Below are 15,534 nucleotides of genomic sequence, written 5' to 3' on the forward strand. Positions count from 1 at the left end.
GAGTCTTCTCCAGTGCGTGGTACAGATCTGATCCCGTCTCTCCCATTGCTCTTAAAATAGGCCTGAACCCTTGATGTAGGACACAAGGCTGTGTGTGACCAGAGTCCCACCTAGCTCTGGCCTAATCTGGCTGCAGATGCTTACTGGGGCCTTTCCACAGCTCTTCACTTGATCCTCTGTCCTGAGAAATAAACAAATGTTAAAGTTATACACCCACTGCCTCATACCACATGCAAAATTAACCCAAAATGGATCTGAAACCTTAATGTCAGGGCAAAAACTCTTAGAAGAAAACATTGTCAATTTTTGTGGCCATGGGTTCAGCAGTGGTTTCTTAGATACGAGATGATTATATTTCATCAAAATGAAAAACCTTTTGTGTTTCAAGGAACATCGTTAATAAAGTGAAAACACAGAATGGGAGAAAACATTTGCAGATCACATATCTGATAAGAGATTGTATCGAGACTAAAGAACTCATATCTCAACAATAAAAAAGATAAATGACCTGGTTAAGAAGGGGCAAAGGATTTGAATAGACATTTGTACAAAGAAATACGTGAATCAGGCTTCCCTGGTGGCACAGTGGTTGAGAGTCCGCCTGCAGATGCAGGGGACATGGGTTCGTGCCCTGGTCCGGGAGGATCCCATATGCCGCAGAGCGGCTGGGCACGTGAGCCATGGCCACTGAGCCTGCGCGTCCGGAGCCTGTGCTCCGCAACTGGAGAGGCCACAACAGTGAGAGGCCCGCGTACCGCAAAATAAATAAGTAGATAAGATTTAAAGAAAAAATTGGTAGGATCTAAAGTTACATCTGGAGTGCAACAAAACAAATATTTCTTTAAAACCAACAACATCTGTGCAAAATTCTAGGGTTCCAGTCAGTCAGCCCTTGATAGGCCTGGTCCAAATGGAAGAGAGCAAAAGAGATCTTTTGAACAAAATTTATGGAGAAGAACTTTCATAAGTCTCATGTCTTCCTCACTAAATCTTTGGCAGGATTGAGACTTTTAAACAAATTACCTGGATAATTCTGAGGAGTGGCCAGATTTGGGAACCACTGAGTCGGTCCCCGTACTAAATTACTCCATTTCCCAGATTCCTATTTAATTCATTGCAATTTGGCTTCTTCCACATCACACAACTGAAACTACAGTTTATTGAAGTTAGGAGCAATGTTCTGGTTCTCAGGTCCAGGAACATATTTTGTTCACTTACGTCTGCCCAGCACTGACTGTTAACTGTCCCCCTCCTGAAGCTCCTTTGGTTTTCGTAGTCAACATCTCTGCTAGTTTTTCTATGCCTGTGTTCTGGCTGCCCACCCAGCCTTTAAGAGTACAGAGTCTCTAGGATTCTGCACTTGGGCTCCGACTTCTGTTCCGGGGAAGATCTCATCTTTTCCTGTAATTAAACTACCACCATTACACTGATGGTTCTGCATCTATTTCTTCAATCCAGACCTTTCTCCTGCGTTCCAGGCTCATACTCCAGCTGCCTACTGGGCATCCAGAAGTCCCATGATACCTCAAACTCCGTAAGTCAAAATTTATCTCATCCTCCCCCCCCGTACCCCACCAAACTTGTCCACCTCTCAGGGACATCAGATAATGGTGGCACCAACCCACCAGACGTGCCTCCAAACCAGGGTCCTAGCTTCCATTGTGTTCTCTCACCTCCTACTCTATTCAATCACCATGTATATTCTCCTTTGGTGATAACTTGACTGTTACATTCTTCTGTCTTCCCTCTTCTTCTCCTTCCCTCTTCCCATCCCTTAGAGCAGGACCTCATCCTCTTTTTTTTTTTTTGCCGTACGCGGGCCTCTCACTGTTGTGGTCCCTCCCGTTGCGGAGTGCAGGCTCAGCGGCCATGGCTCACGGGCCCAGCCGCTCCGCGGCATGTGGGATCTTCCCGGACCAGGTCACGAACCCGTATCCCCTGCATCGGCAGGCGGACTCTCAACCACTGCGCCACCATCCTCTTTGGTGGATGGGGAAGCCCCATCCTCTTTTAACATAGTCAAAAGAGATCAATCAGTTGGGTCTTCTCTGACCCAACTGATCCCACTTAGGAATTCCTGAAAAAATAAAGTGGATCATATCATTCTACTTTGCTTAAAGGGATCAAAAGAGCTTCTCTTGATTCTTTCTTACATAAGAAAACCCTAATTCTGTTTCAGTTTTAGCTATTGCTCCTTCTGACCTCCATCCTCATCTCCCTATGTCTCTACCACACTCATCATCTCCATTCCCAGGACACAGCAAGCAAGCAATAGGTAGTTTTTAAACATTTTCTTCTGCAGAGTATATGAAACATAACCACATGTATCTTTTCACTTCTAATGTTCATAATTCCATATCCCAGAATAGGAATCAAGCCTCATTTATGATGACATTATACATTTTTTAACATCTTTATTGGAGTATAATTGCTTTACAGCGGTGTGTTAGTTTCTGCTTTATAACAAAGTGAATCAGCGATGACCTTATACATTTTAGGATGAAAGACCAACATTAATCTAGTGCTCATGCTAGGAAGAAGAGCTTACATAATCACAAATTCTCCTTTGGTTTTTGCTTTCCTTCAAAATCAAAATATGTTTTATGTTTTGATAAGATGTGTTTTCACTGAAAAAAAAAAAGATGTGTATTTGGGGAAAAGCAAGCACCCTTGGCCATAGGTGAAGCACAGGCTCTTAGCTCAAGAAATAAAGCAACCCTGTGGAAACAGGTCATTTGAGTGTTTACTCAGCATTTCCGGGGCACATTCAGGTGCTCATCTCCGTGTGCACAAGTCTTCCCTGCAAATCCACTCAGAATCCAACCTGCTCCCTGGCGGATGTGACAGACTGGTTTTATGTCGCCAGAGAGATGGATTAATGATCTCAGCAAAAAGCTGGCATGTCCAAGAGATTTAATTTTTTTTTTTTTTTTTTTTTTTTTTTATATAACAGTTTTAGCCAAAGCTGTTCTAGGACTCAGCGGAAGCTGACCTTCACAGGAGAACCAACTTACTAATAGCCAATCACTAAGTAGCAGGGAAGGCAAAGCCTTGGTGTTTGTGTCATGGCCTGAGGGGGTGGGAAGTAGGGTGGCACAAGCATCAGTATCAATATTAAATCGGGAAACTCAGCCTGGCCAGCCATGCCCTCCTTGCTGCCCTGGCTCGAGGCAGAAGACCGAGTCAATGGTTAAGCCTGGGGGGATCTGCTCCGCTGCAGGTTACTGGAAAGCAGCTTGCAGCATCACAGACGTTCACAGGATGCCTTATTTTGCAAGACTCATTTTGTTCTTGTTTTGCCTGATGGTTCTTGTGGAGACCAGAAAGCCCAAGAAGAGGAGATGGACAGGGCAGCTGGAAACGTCCAAGCCAAGGTAAAGCTGTGGGCGGGAGGGGAGGGAGGTGACTCGTGGTGGCAGTGACACACAGTGGGACAGCTCCCGGGAGGGCTAGGGGTTAGATCGCCCGTCCTATTGGAATCTGTTTTCCAGCCGGGGGTAGATAGGACCTCGCCCTCACTCAACACAGCCTCTCCCTGGGCACAAATACACTATTGTGTCACCAGCAGCGAGAGAGGGAAGCTAGACTAGGCTGAGCCTTTCATTCTGATGTCTGTGTTCCACCAAAGCATTTTGATTTAAGTCAGGCAGTTGAAGACTTAGTGGGTAAAGCATCTTTGTACTTCTCAGATTGTGCCGCTTAGTTTCTTGGGATTACATCCTGTAGGGACCATAGATGACCTGCTAAGGAATCACACTCAAGAATTTTTTTTTTTTAAACTACCCACCCCATATTTCAGGGCTGCTCTCACTTTCCGAGACTACCCCATGCCCTCGGGCCACTCTTGCCTTCTGAGACGGCTCACGTTCTGTCTACAGAGTGTGTATCTCTCTAAATAAACCCGCTTTCACTTTAAAAAAAAAAAAAGAATTTTCTTTTTTGAGGGGAACTGTATATAGGAATGTAGTTTGACTTATTAAGAAAAAAATGTAACTGGGAGTTGTCTTCTTTATTTGATTGGGAACAATTTTATAATGCTATCAGGTTTCATTGTACTGTTTTGAATCTTAGAGAAGATGTTTGAAATTTGCTAGGTTATTAAAAATATACATGTGGACAACAGTGAAGGCTATTTCATGGTGTAATGGAAACACTTCCAAGAAATCACTGGTTAGGCCCAGAATTTGCACTTAACATAATTACATCACAAATCAAAGTTCCTTAATACGTTTGTTTTGAACTGATGTACGAAGCACGATATGCTAGGCCTGTTCAGCATGAAGAAAAGAGCAAGCAGCTAAGATATCCACGCCATGTGTAACACGCCATGTTACATGTCTGTTTTTCCATTCTACTAAGCACTGCGTGATTATGAATATTAACTAATACCTTGAGGCACATTTTCTAGGCCAGTGGTCTCCCTTTTTGATCACGTACCGCTATCAGTGACCATTTTTTGAAACCGTACCCCGTGATGTGTATACATATATATACACAAATTACATACCTTACTATTATAAATATGTAAATTAAAGCTGAAAAGTTTCCTTATTTTTATTTTTTTATTTTTAATTTTTTAAACATTTGTTTCTCACAGTTTGTTTTTTTATATAAATTTATTTATTTTATTTATTTATTTTTGGCTGCATTGGGTCTTCGTTGCTGCGCTCGGGCTTTCTCTAGATGCGTTGAACAGGGGCTACTCTTCGTTGCGGTGCGCGGGCTTCTCACTGTGGTGGCTTCTCTTGTTGCGGAGCACGGGCTCTAGGCGCGTGGGCTTCAGTAGTTGTGGCGCACGGGCTCAGTAGTTGTGGCTCGTGGGCTCTAGAGCTCAGGCTCAGTAGTTGTGGCACAGGGGCTTCATTGCTCCGCGGCATGTGGGATCTTCCTGGACCAGGGCTCAAACCCGTGTCCCCTGCATTGGCAGGTGGATTCTTAACCACTGTGCCACCAGGGAAGCCCCAAAACTTCCTTATTTTTAGATAAAAACTAACTATAAATGAGAGTTACAATTTCTACTTCTTGCATCCCAGTGGAGCATCCAGGTGTGCCCCTACTTTGGAGACTGCTGCTCTGGGAGATGTAAATACTCTGTGAAGTCTACTTCTACTCAGTCAGAAAGCCAACAGGTACAAATTGTCCAGGATATTGGGAAAGAGGCACCACTCTCGAAGACGCATCCTGGTTATGTAGCCAGAGTCCTAGGCTGTTGAACTGGCAGGAACTTCAGAGGTCACGGGGTCCAGCAATTCCCCTGAGTTCTAATTCTGTGAAATGTGAATAGGTGTTGTATAAAGAGGGGGTTCCAGGGTCAAAGAAGGTTGGGAAATCCTGGTTTAGACAGGTATCTTTATAGCAGAACTTATAGAACATTTATTATGCCAATAGAGGTTGTGAATCTGGAAGAGGAGGATAAATTATGCAGTTTTTCTTTAAAAAAAAGAAAAAGAGCAACACTTTTTTTTCTGGACTATCTGTGGGATTCATAGTCCACAGAGCACACATGGGGAAACACTGTCTTATTTTACAGATAGATGCTAAAACGTCGGCATGAGTAATTCATACAGCTCGGTAGTAGCTTGACAGGACCAGAACCTAGGATCCTGATTTACTAGGTCTGAAGGGAAATCGTGGTCTGAACCTGTCTCTTTTCTAATAATGGTGCTGGGGTTCAGCACAAGCCCCTCAGGGACCCTCAGGGATCCCACTTGGCAGCCTGGGCAGTTACAGCATCTCTGTTGCTCTCAGAAGACCCACAGTCTCATTCCCAGACACCTGCATGAGCTTGTGGACAGACTGAATTTATTAAAAAAATTTTTTTAATTGCAGTATAGTTGGTTTACAGTATTGTATTAGTTTCAGGTGTACAGCATAGTGATTCTAAATTTTTATACGTTATACTCCATTTATAGTTATTATAAAATATTGGCTGTATTCCCTGTGTTGTACAATGTATCCTTGTAGCTTATTTATTTTATACATTGTAGTTTGTACCTCTTAATCTCCTAAGCCCTATTTTGCCCCTCCCCCTTCCCTCTCCCCACTGGTAACCAGTAGTTTGTTCTCTATACCTGTGAGTCTGTTTTTTTAAATATTCACTAGTTTGTTTTGTTTCTTAGTTCCACATATAAATAATACCATACAGTCTACCATTTGTCTTTCTTTGTCTGACTTATTTCACTTAGCATAATACCCTCCAAGTCCATCCATGTTGTTGCAAATGGCAAATTTTCTTTCTTTTTTATGGCTGAGTAGTATTCCATTGTATATATAGACCACACTGTCTTTATCCATTCATCCGTTGACGGACACTTAGGTTGCTTCCACATTTTGGCCATTGTAAACAATGCTGCTACGGACATTGAGCTGCACATATCTTTTCAAATTAGTGTTTTCATTTTCTTCAGATATATACCTGGGAGTAGAATTGTTGGATCATATGGTAGTTCTATTTTTAGTTTTTTGAGGAAACTTTATACTGTTTATGGATGGATTGAATTTGACCCTTAGGGGTGAAGATAACTTTTTGAAATCTATCCCATGAGGTGTTAAAGTGGATGAAAAGATGAACATACACATTCAAAGAATATAAAATAATTATTGAACAGAAGCTGGGAAAAAGGATAGAGAAAATGTATCAGGGAACATGCTTCTAGGCCTTTCTGTAATCCACCAGGGCGTGCACACGCTCAGACAATCATAGAGCTACGTCTGTCTGTGAAAAATTTCAGCCAAACATCTGACTAAAAGGTACTTTCATTATTGACACAAGAGTTAAGCTATGCTAATAAATAGGAATGAAATGACCTGAACCTTTCTCATTACAGTCTTAGAGCAGTTCAGCTCTGTGGAGTAGCTCCTTCTCTTAGAAGTCCTGTTCACACACACACACACACCGAGAGGACTTCTTCTAACCTGTCAACCTTCCCTGTGTCACCCTGGCCAACACACCCTCGCAAAACAATTATTCTGTCCAGCAACTGCTTTTTCAAAACTGCTTCCGGTTTTCTGATCCTTTGTGTCCCTTTACTGAGTTGCTGCCAAGTGAGCCTGTTTGCTCTTAGCTGTTTGTTTTGTTCTGTTCTTCCTGCCTCTCAGCCTCCCAGGTTTATTCCCCGCCCTGCTGCCTAAGGCGGCCTCCCGACCACATGACTGCTTTCCTGCAAAGAGACGCCCTTCTCCCTTGAGATCTGAAAATACACCAAGATCTGGGAGTCTGGGCTCTGCCCTGATCACACTGTGTGGCCCCTCCTGGTCCCGAAGCCTGAGGTCCCCTTTCATCTTTCCTTCCCATTTGCTGCCCCTTTGGTTCCACCTGCCCTTGGCCATCCTTCTCTCCTTTGGCATCATGGTTCCAGTGCTGGACCCAGGAGCCGCTTTGCTCTCCTGCTACCCAGTGACCCTCACCCTCCCTAGAGTTCTGGGGAAGGAAGTGGGGTTGGGAAGTCAGGAGAAACCAGGTTCAGGCAGGTTCAGGCCCTGCTTCTGCTGCTCCCTGGCTGTGTGGCCCTGTTTCCTGACCTTTCTGAACCTGATTTCTCCAATTGAAACCCCCTGGAATGGTGTGTTGATTGCCGCTCACCAGCCCTGCTTCTCAAAGGCATAGTGAGCACTTTTTCTTCTCTCCCCGCTCCACACCCCGACAAGGCTGGGTTTGAGGTTCCGTGAAAGTTCTGGCAGCCCCGCCGCGGGGCTGGGGCTCGGCATATGGCCCCTGGAGTCTGGGGTGGGAGAGCTGGGCCCCTGGAGTCTGGGGCGGGAGAGCCGGGCCCCTGGAGTCTGGGGATGGGAGAGCCGGGCCCCTGGAGTCTGGGATGGGGCAGTGGCTGGCATCTCCTGTGGAGGATGGGTGCAGGGCATCCAGCTGACACCAATAGCCCAAGGATCAGGATATCAGCGGCCTGTGTTATCAAATAACTGGACCCGTAAGAAAAATTCTGGGTCCTTATTAACGGCACTGGGATTTCAATCTCCTCCCTCTCTCCAGGGTGCTGGCATGCTGGAACTTCCCTTCCCCTAATCCTCCCCTCTCAACTGAGAAACTGTGCTGACCGGGAGGGATTTGCTCCCCGCGAGCCAGGGCTGCCCTCACAAGTTAATGTCTGTGATCGGCTAAGCCCTCAGACTGAGCTCTGCTTCCACGTTCCCGGGGTGTCTCTGCTGGGGCTTCTGTATACGGCCCCCCAGCAGTCGCTGCACGGGGAGCCGGGCCTGGTCTGGCTCCACTTCTTGCGGAAGAGACCCGGGAGGGCAGAAGCTCCTTGGAAGGGCCCCTCCATGACCACACGTGTTTCTAGGGAACTTAGGTCCCACCTCCCAGCTACAGGAAGAAGCCATCGGCCTCTCGTCCTCGGAGTGTGCAGCTGCAACGGGCTTGTCCAAAAGCGTATCTGATCATAGCTTCTTTCTCCAAGTGCCCAACACCCTTCCTCTTCTTCCTTGGCTTTTGGATAAAAATAAAATTTTTTTTTTCTTTTTTTGGCCACGCAGCACACGGGAGCGCAGAGTCTTATCTGTGCCCAGCTGTGGCCTTGATGGCCGCTGGCTGTGAACTGTCTGTTCTCCCGAGGGTTGAGGCTCTCTCCACCAGGGTGGATTCTTCAGACAGCTGCCAACTGGATAGATGGAAAGAGCATCAGGTCTGCCTAGGATAACACCAGCCTTTTAAAACTTTAACTACATTTGTCTCAGAATTTTATTTTATTTTTTTAAATATGCCACTTTGGTATATTGATTTTAAAAACTATTTATTTATTATTTATTTATATTGGCTGTGCCGCGTCTTAGTTGCGGCATGCAGGATCTAGTTCCCTGACCAGGGAACGAACCCGGGCCCCCTGCATTGGGAGCGTGGAGTCTTACCCACTGGACCACCAGGGAAGTCCCTAAGAATTTTCCTTATCTCAAAACCAATATTATAAGAACACTGAAGAGAGATTTTAACAGAAAAAAAAGACCCATCATAATTCTCCACCATTAGACCCAACCATTGGTCATCCAATCAGGACTTTGGGCAAGACAGTTAGGAGCTTGCCAAGGTAGGATGGTGTCCTGCCTTGGGGGGATCTACTTTAGGAAGCCTCTGGAAGGGCCAGGTCCTCGGGCCAGCCCACCTGTGAAGGCCCGGGGTGGTGGAGGTAAGGGGTGGGGGGGACCCTTTATCTCTCGACCTCCCTTCAATGGAGAAAGAGGTGGTAGGATGGGCGAAAAGGTGAGTAACACGTAGACCCTGCAGGAAGTCATCTCCCCGAATCTTCTCACGCGATGTCTTGGTGGGCTGACGGAAAACAGTTTCTTGCTTGCCTTTGCAGTCACCTATATAAGAAGAACCTTGATGTGACCAAAATCCGAAAGGGAAAACCTCAGCCACTTCTCAGAGTGGATGACCATGATTTCACCATGAGGCCTGCCTTTGGAGGTAAGACTGCGTCCTCCCCTCGGCCCTCTGGGGACTGATCCCAGGGCTGCTTCCTGCTGCTCCTGCACTGGGTTCCCTTAGACACAGCCCTCCCCCCGGGGTCCCTGATTTTCCCCCTCACACTCAGAGAAGCCCAGCTGGCTCCCAGTCATTAATTATCCCCAGGAGAAAAGAGCTGGAAGGAAGTGAGTGGAGAGGGCTGTTGAGAAAAGGACCTGAGGGTGATTAAGCTGTTTACATTCACCGAGGCCCAGCACTGCTGCTGCCAACTTTCCTTTATGAAAAAAATAAGAGCATAAGAGCTGCATGGGCAGGGGGCAGGGGGAGGGTGGGTGGCAGGGCTGGAGCGTCCACACAGAAAAGGACCCCCTCGCTCTGCTATCCCGTGCCTGGCTGGGAATTTGGGGTTCTGAGGGGGGGCCCCCTGCTTGCCAATGCAGCGATAGTTTAACGCCTGGCAAAGGTCCCTTGCAGAATTGCCCCAAAGGAGCTTCCCTGCTTCGGCGGGGTGGGGAGGAGTGGTGGCCGGAACAGGAGGAATGCCACAGAGGGGAGGGGGCTGGGAAAGGAGCCAGCCATCTGCACCCACCAGGCAGGGAGAGGGATGAGAACTGCAGAATGCATGAGACACGGGGCCCACGTCCCCCCTGTGCAGGTGGGGAAACTGAGGCCCGGAGCATGGCCGCTGATGGGCCTCCGGCCAGAGAGACCTAGGCAGGAGGGTTTCCATTTCCCCTTTATCTCGCTCTTGAGCTCCTCTCAGGTGCAAACGTTCTCCTGGGGCAGCAGGAAGAAGTAGAGGTGAGTTGTGGGCAAGTCACCGACCCTCACTGAGCTTCTGCTTGCTGGTTTGTGAAATGCGGATAGTAATCCGTCCATCTGGGGCTGCTGTCAGGATTAAATGAGATCATGTATGTAAAGCCCTGGCACATACAGGCTCACAGCCCCTTAGAAAAACCCAGCTGTCAGGCCTCCCTCGTGTGACTGTTAGGGGATTAGGACATTAATTTATCCCAGAGGCCGTTGCAATTTACAAGGACTCAAAGCCTCCCACTCAGTTCCCTGAGGCCTGACACCTGCCGAGCAGGAGAAGAGAGCAGGTGACAGATGACAAGCCCCTGCCTCTTCCTCCTGCCCCGATGGAATGCTGCACAGCTAGGGGTTCTGGTGCCCTCGAGGGCTTGTTTTGGGTAATGCCACCAAAGAGTTTTTTCTAAAATTCAATAACATTTCCGTGAATAAGCAGCTCTAAAATTAGCTGTATGTGCTCCAGGAAGTCCAAGCTAGACATCCTTGCTCCCCTTGACTTTCCTCTAGAGGGTCGGGTAAGATGCAGAGGGCAACTGGAACAAGGTTGACAAACAACAGCATTAATGACAACGAACAACTTCTAGTGACTTCTGTTTCAGGCACCATTCTACTCAGGGTGCTTACAGACACGATCTGACTTCATTCCTCACAACTCCGTGAAGTAGGTACTATTATTATGCCCAGATGGGGAAACTGAGGTGCGGAGAGGTGAGGTGACTGGTCCAGGTCACACAGCTACTGAGGCAGGCCCACTCTCCTAGCTGGGTCTCTTTCTTACCCCCTCAATCCGCATGTCCCCCAGTGCTGGGCCACTAGGCAGAGCAGGCGTGTTTAGGGCTCACAAGGAATACTCCTAGGGGCCCCTGATAAGATGTTATTTTAAAGTCAGAAGAAAAAAATAAAATTTTAGGTAGAAGAAAACGTTAATATATAATATTAATATATTCATCTTTATACCACCACAGTTGTATGCTTTTTAAATATGTTTTTTTCTGGTGGAAGGGCCCACGAAGGCAAAAGTGCCCAGCACCCTCAAAAGTCGCAACGTGACCCTGCCTCAGTGCACAGTGTTGTAGGGCAGCTGTGTGTATCTGGGTGTGGGTGATCTTCTGAATAACACATTGTAACTTTCTGACGGAGGCTGATGTTGCAGCAGGAGCCTGAGCCATCACCTGGTTAGGACTTTCAGTTTACAGAAGAAGAGCCTGGGGTCCAGGGGGTTAAGTGATGGCCACAGAACAACTGGGGGCAGAACTTGGGTTTCCTCTGTGATGTCACATGCAAAAGTGAAAGCCTCATTAAAACGCCCTCCTCCTCTGGGAGAAAGCCAGGGGAGCCAGGAGCTAGCTCTCAGGACTGGCAGGTGAAATCCTGCCACGTTCCCAGAAAACCCAGCTCTGAGTAGAATCATCCAACAGGCTGCGGCCTCAGTCAGGGTGCTCCTTCCTCGAGCCACATTTGAGGAGCAAATTGGACTTCGTGTATCCTGATCCCTGCAACTTCTGGTGCCGCCCAGAGTGTGGAAGATGAGGACAGTCCCTTGCCCCTGCCTGAGTGAGCCTCTGAGGCTGGGAAACACCCTGACTTTAGGGAAAGCCGCCGGGGAAGGAGGTGTCACCTCCAGCAGGTGCGGTAAGACCTGAGGCTCTTACATCAGCTGTCAAGATCTGGGTCACTAAAGCCAAGGGAGGGGCTATACCTCCTTTCCGAGCCCTCCCCCCAGAGCAGCTGGTCTTCTGGGCACCGTTTCTCCCCTGCAGGGCTTTCCTGGATGTCTAGATGTCACTTGGATGAAATAGGACCAGGGGAGCACATGGTGAGGTACACACACATGAACTCATAAATAAGAATCTTTGCAACTCGTGGAGTCCTGGCTGTTGCCAATCTGGCTCCCTGTGCACCGACGCCGGATAAAAATACGGAGACAGAGAACTGGAAGATAAGAGATAGAGAGGCTTTTGATTTTCCTTGCCAGGCAAAGGGAAGACACAGGAGGCTAACGCCTCAAGAACTGTGCCCGCCTCCTTGGGGAATCGGAGACGATTTTACACGTGGGCCTCGGCTCGAAGCGGTATATGATAAGGATCAAAAGTAGTGAAGGTCTTGCATTTCTTTTCTTCTGCAAATTCATGGCCAAAGCTGGCATCAGGCAGCTCAGCACCCGGGTCTGGTGTCCCTGAAGTTATCGGCCCGTGAACTCCTTTCTGAGATGAAGAGTGCTACAAGGGAGTGTAGGGGGAGAAGAAAGGCCAGGTGCAACGGGTCATTTGTATGGAGTCAGAGAGGAATCAGCTTGTGAAGGACAAGTCTAGCTACAAGTGTTTGTTAGTAGTAACAGCTAAACAATAACCAAGATTGCTTAACTCTTTCAGACCTGTTTATGTTGATTCCCCAGCCTGTTCATTGTTTCCTTATTTTCCTCGTTTATCAGAAAGGTCTCATTTCTATTTTTGCTGCAACATGGCCAAGCAGGCTGGATGGGGCCATCAGAGGAGGGAGCTTCCCACCGCCTGGGGTTCCAATGATTGCCATAATCCATAATCCCTGGAGCATCTGCAGATGGTTTAGAGCCAAGAAGCCTTCCTTGCAGGTCCTCCTGAGGGTCTCCATTCCATCCAGCCCCTCACTTCTGCGCAGAGGCACTGGCCAGGGGGTGCGTGTGTCTCTGAGGGAGGAGGCTTGCAGACAGCACGTAGATGGCTCTGTGTGAGTAAGAGAAAGGCCGCCTTCCTTGGGGGCAGCCCTGTGCCAGATACCTGGTCCAAAGCAGAGCCTGGGTTCAACCGGCCCTAATGCCTGCCCAGCCTAACACACCCCTCTAAAAGGCAGCCATGCACGCTCAGCAGGCCATGCCAACAAGATGCCCGTCAACAACTGTGGGGTACGTGTTGCATCCCTGTATTCTCTTCCTAACTTGTTTTTCGAAGAGGGGCTTCCTTGTGGACTGACATTTAAAAATAATTGCTAGAGAGGAATTTGCCTAAGGCTAGATATCCCTCGGATGACCTTTTCAGTCTGGAAAAAGAAAAGATTAAAAATCTAGCAGCTTCCTAATAATCCCAGGGATCAGTTGAAACAAAAATATCTGGTCTAAGCTCCCAGCTGCCTGGTTTGCTGGTGTGTCCTGGTTAGGAGAACCTCCAGAGGCCTGGGGTTTCCCCTCCATTTGTCAGGAGAACGAGTGCAATGCTGATTTTTTAAAATTAAAATTCAAAAGACTGTGCTAAAACACACATAGCAGAAAATGTACCATTTTAACCATATAGTTCGGTGGCGAAAGAATATTCACGTTGTTGTGCAACCGTCACCAGCACACATCTCCAGAACTTTTTCATCTTCCTAAATTGTCAACGAAACAATAACTCTTTTTTTTAAAAAACAAATTTATCTATTTATTTTTGGCTGCGCACAGGCTTTCTCTAGTTGCAGAGAGCAGGGGCTGCTCTTCGTTGTGGTGCGTGGGCTTCTCATTGTGGTGGCTTCTCTTGTTGCGGAACATGGGCTCTAGGTACGCGGGCTTCAGTAGTTGTGGCTTGCGGTCTCTAGAGCACAGGCTCAGTAGTTGTGGCGCACGGACTTAGTTGCTCTGCGGCATGTGGGATCCTCCTGGACCAGGGATCGAACCTGTGTCCCCTGCATTGGCAGGCAGATCCTTAACCACTGCACCACCAGGGAAGTCCCGAAACAATAACTCTTTACTCCTGCTTCCCCCTGCCCCTGGCAACCACCATTCCCCTTTCTGTCTCTATGAATTTGCCCGCTCTAGGTTTCTCACGTTAGTGGAATCATACACTATTTGTCTTTTTGTGACTGGCTTATTCACTTAGCATTATGCCTTCGAGGTTCATCCATGTTGTAGCGTGTAAGGCCAAATAATATTCTATTGTATGAATATATCACATCTTGTTTAATTGCCATTCATCTGTCAATGGACATTTGGGTTGTTTTTACCTTTTGGCTCCCGGGAATAATTCTGCCATGGACATGTGTGTGCAAACATCTATTCAAGACCCTGTTTTCAGTTCTTCGGGGTATATACCCAGAAGTGGAATTGCTGGGTCACATGGTAGCTCTATGTTTAGTTTTTTCAGAAACTCCCACACTTTCTTCTACAGCAGCTGCATCAGTTTACATCCTCACCAGCATGATACTGATTTTTAATTCAAACTGTAGAGATGGAAGGTAAAGGTGGGGTGTAATGTCATCACGGATTCTTTTGAATTACATCCAAGGAGTTTGTTAGGATGGTCAGGAAGTGACCACAAAGTAGGTTAGGTTCTCCAACCAAAATACTTTCACTTTCATTCATAAGACAAGTACGGTGTGTTTTGGAGCTGTTATGTGTGAAGCAGGGTCCGTGGCATTCGGGGACCCAGCAGTGAGCAAGACAGCCACAGTCCTTGGAGTGTCAATGCTCTGGTTGGGGAGACCAGTGTTAATGAAATCCTCACATCAAGTTGTTAAATTATGGAGAGCTGCTGGAAGGACAGGGGAGCCGTGGGGTGCGAGCAGCAGGGTCTGGCCGTGGGCACCAGGGAAGGGTGGCCCCGAGGAGCCTGGGAGGATGAAGGCCAAGGAGCCACCATTGCCGGGAAGGGTGTGCATTCGGTCACTCCGCCTGACACGACAGAGTGTTCCCAGGAAGCTAACAGTCTACAAGGGAAACAGAGAAATGACTAAGTGCAGTCAAGTATCACAGAAGCAATGTAGGGCATCTCTGCTGACGGGGGGAACTGAGTGGTCAGCTCCATCCAGAGAGAGGAAACCAGCAAGTTGGCAGTGACGCCTTCATTCAGGAGGCGATGCTCGCAATGAGTCGGGAAAGATGCGCAGGGGTGAGCCCAGCGGGTGGGAGGGAAGGAGGGATCAGGGAGGAGGGTGCTCACGGATAACAGGAGGGCAGCGGAATGCGAGCAGCGCGTGTGTGTGTGTGTGTGTGTGTGTGTGTGTGTGTGTGCATATGTGTGTAGAGGGGGCAGTGCAGCCCAGGCTGCGGAAGGGCAAGATGATACCTGTGCTTTAGAAAGCTCCCTGAGGGTCTGCTAGGAAGAGGCTGGAGCAGCTAAGAATGGATGCGGGACGCTAGCTGGCCACTTCAGCCATGGTCCAGGTCTGAGTTGATGGGGGTTAAGCTAAGGCCTAGAAAGAATGGATAAAGAAGATGTGTGGCTTCCCCAGTGGCGTAGTGGTTAAGAATCCGCCTGCCAATGCAGGGGACTCAGGTTCGAGCCCTGGTCTGGAAAGATCCCACATGCCGCAGAGCAACTAAGCCCGTGCACCACAGCTACTGAACTTGCGCACCTAGA

The 15,534-nt window shown here is 47.8% G+C and overlaps 1 protein-coding gene across 1 annotated transcript in view; it reads left to right on the forward strand.

Annotated features, from left to right (window-relative positions):
• Positions 1–1,373: 1,373 nt before the first annotated feature.
• The window catches only part of GABRR2 (gamma-aminobutyric acid type A receptor subunit rho2), a 38,473-nt gene continuing 24,312 nt past the window's right edge, over positions 1,374–15,534 (forward strand). Inside the window, exons 1-3 of the mRNA XM_027090618.1 lie at positions 1,374–1,534; positions 3,324–3,374; positions 9,312–9,418. Coding sequence (XP_026946419.1) covers positions 1,518–1,534; positions 3,324–3,374; positions 9,312–9,418 — 175 coding nt within the window. The 5' untranslated portion in view covers positions 1,374–1,517. The remainder of the gene's footprint in view (positions 1,535–3,323; positions 3,375–9,311; positions 9,419–15,534) is intronic.

The sequence above is a fragment of the Aethalodelphis obliquidens genome, unplaced genomic scaffold (genome assembly GCF_003676395.1).
Source record: "Aethalodelphis obliquidens isolate GAN/ISIS:26980383/991018 unplaced genomic scaffold, ASM367639v1 scaffold3, whole genome shotgun sequence".
Taxonomy (NCBI): domain Eukaryota; kingdom Metazoa; phylum Chordata; class Mammalia; order Artiodactyla; family Delphinidae; genus Aethalodelphis; species Aethalodelphis obliquidens.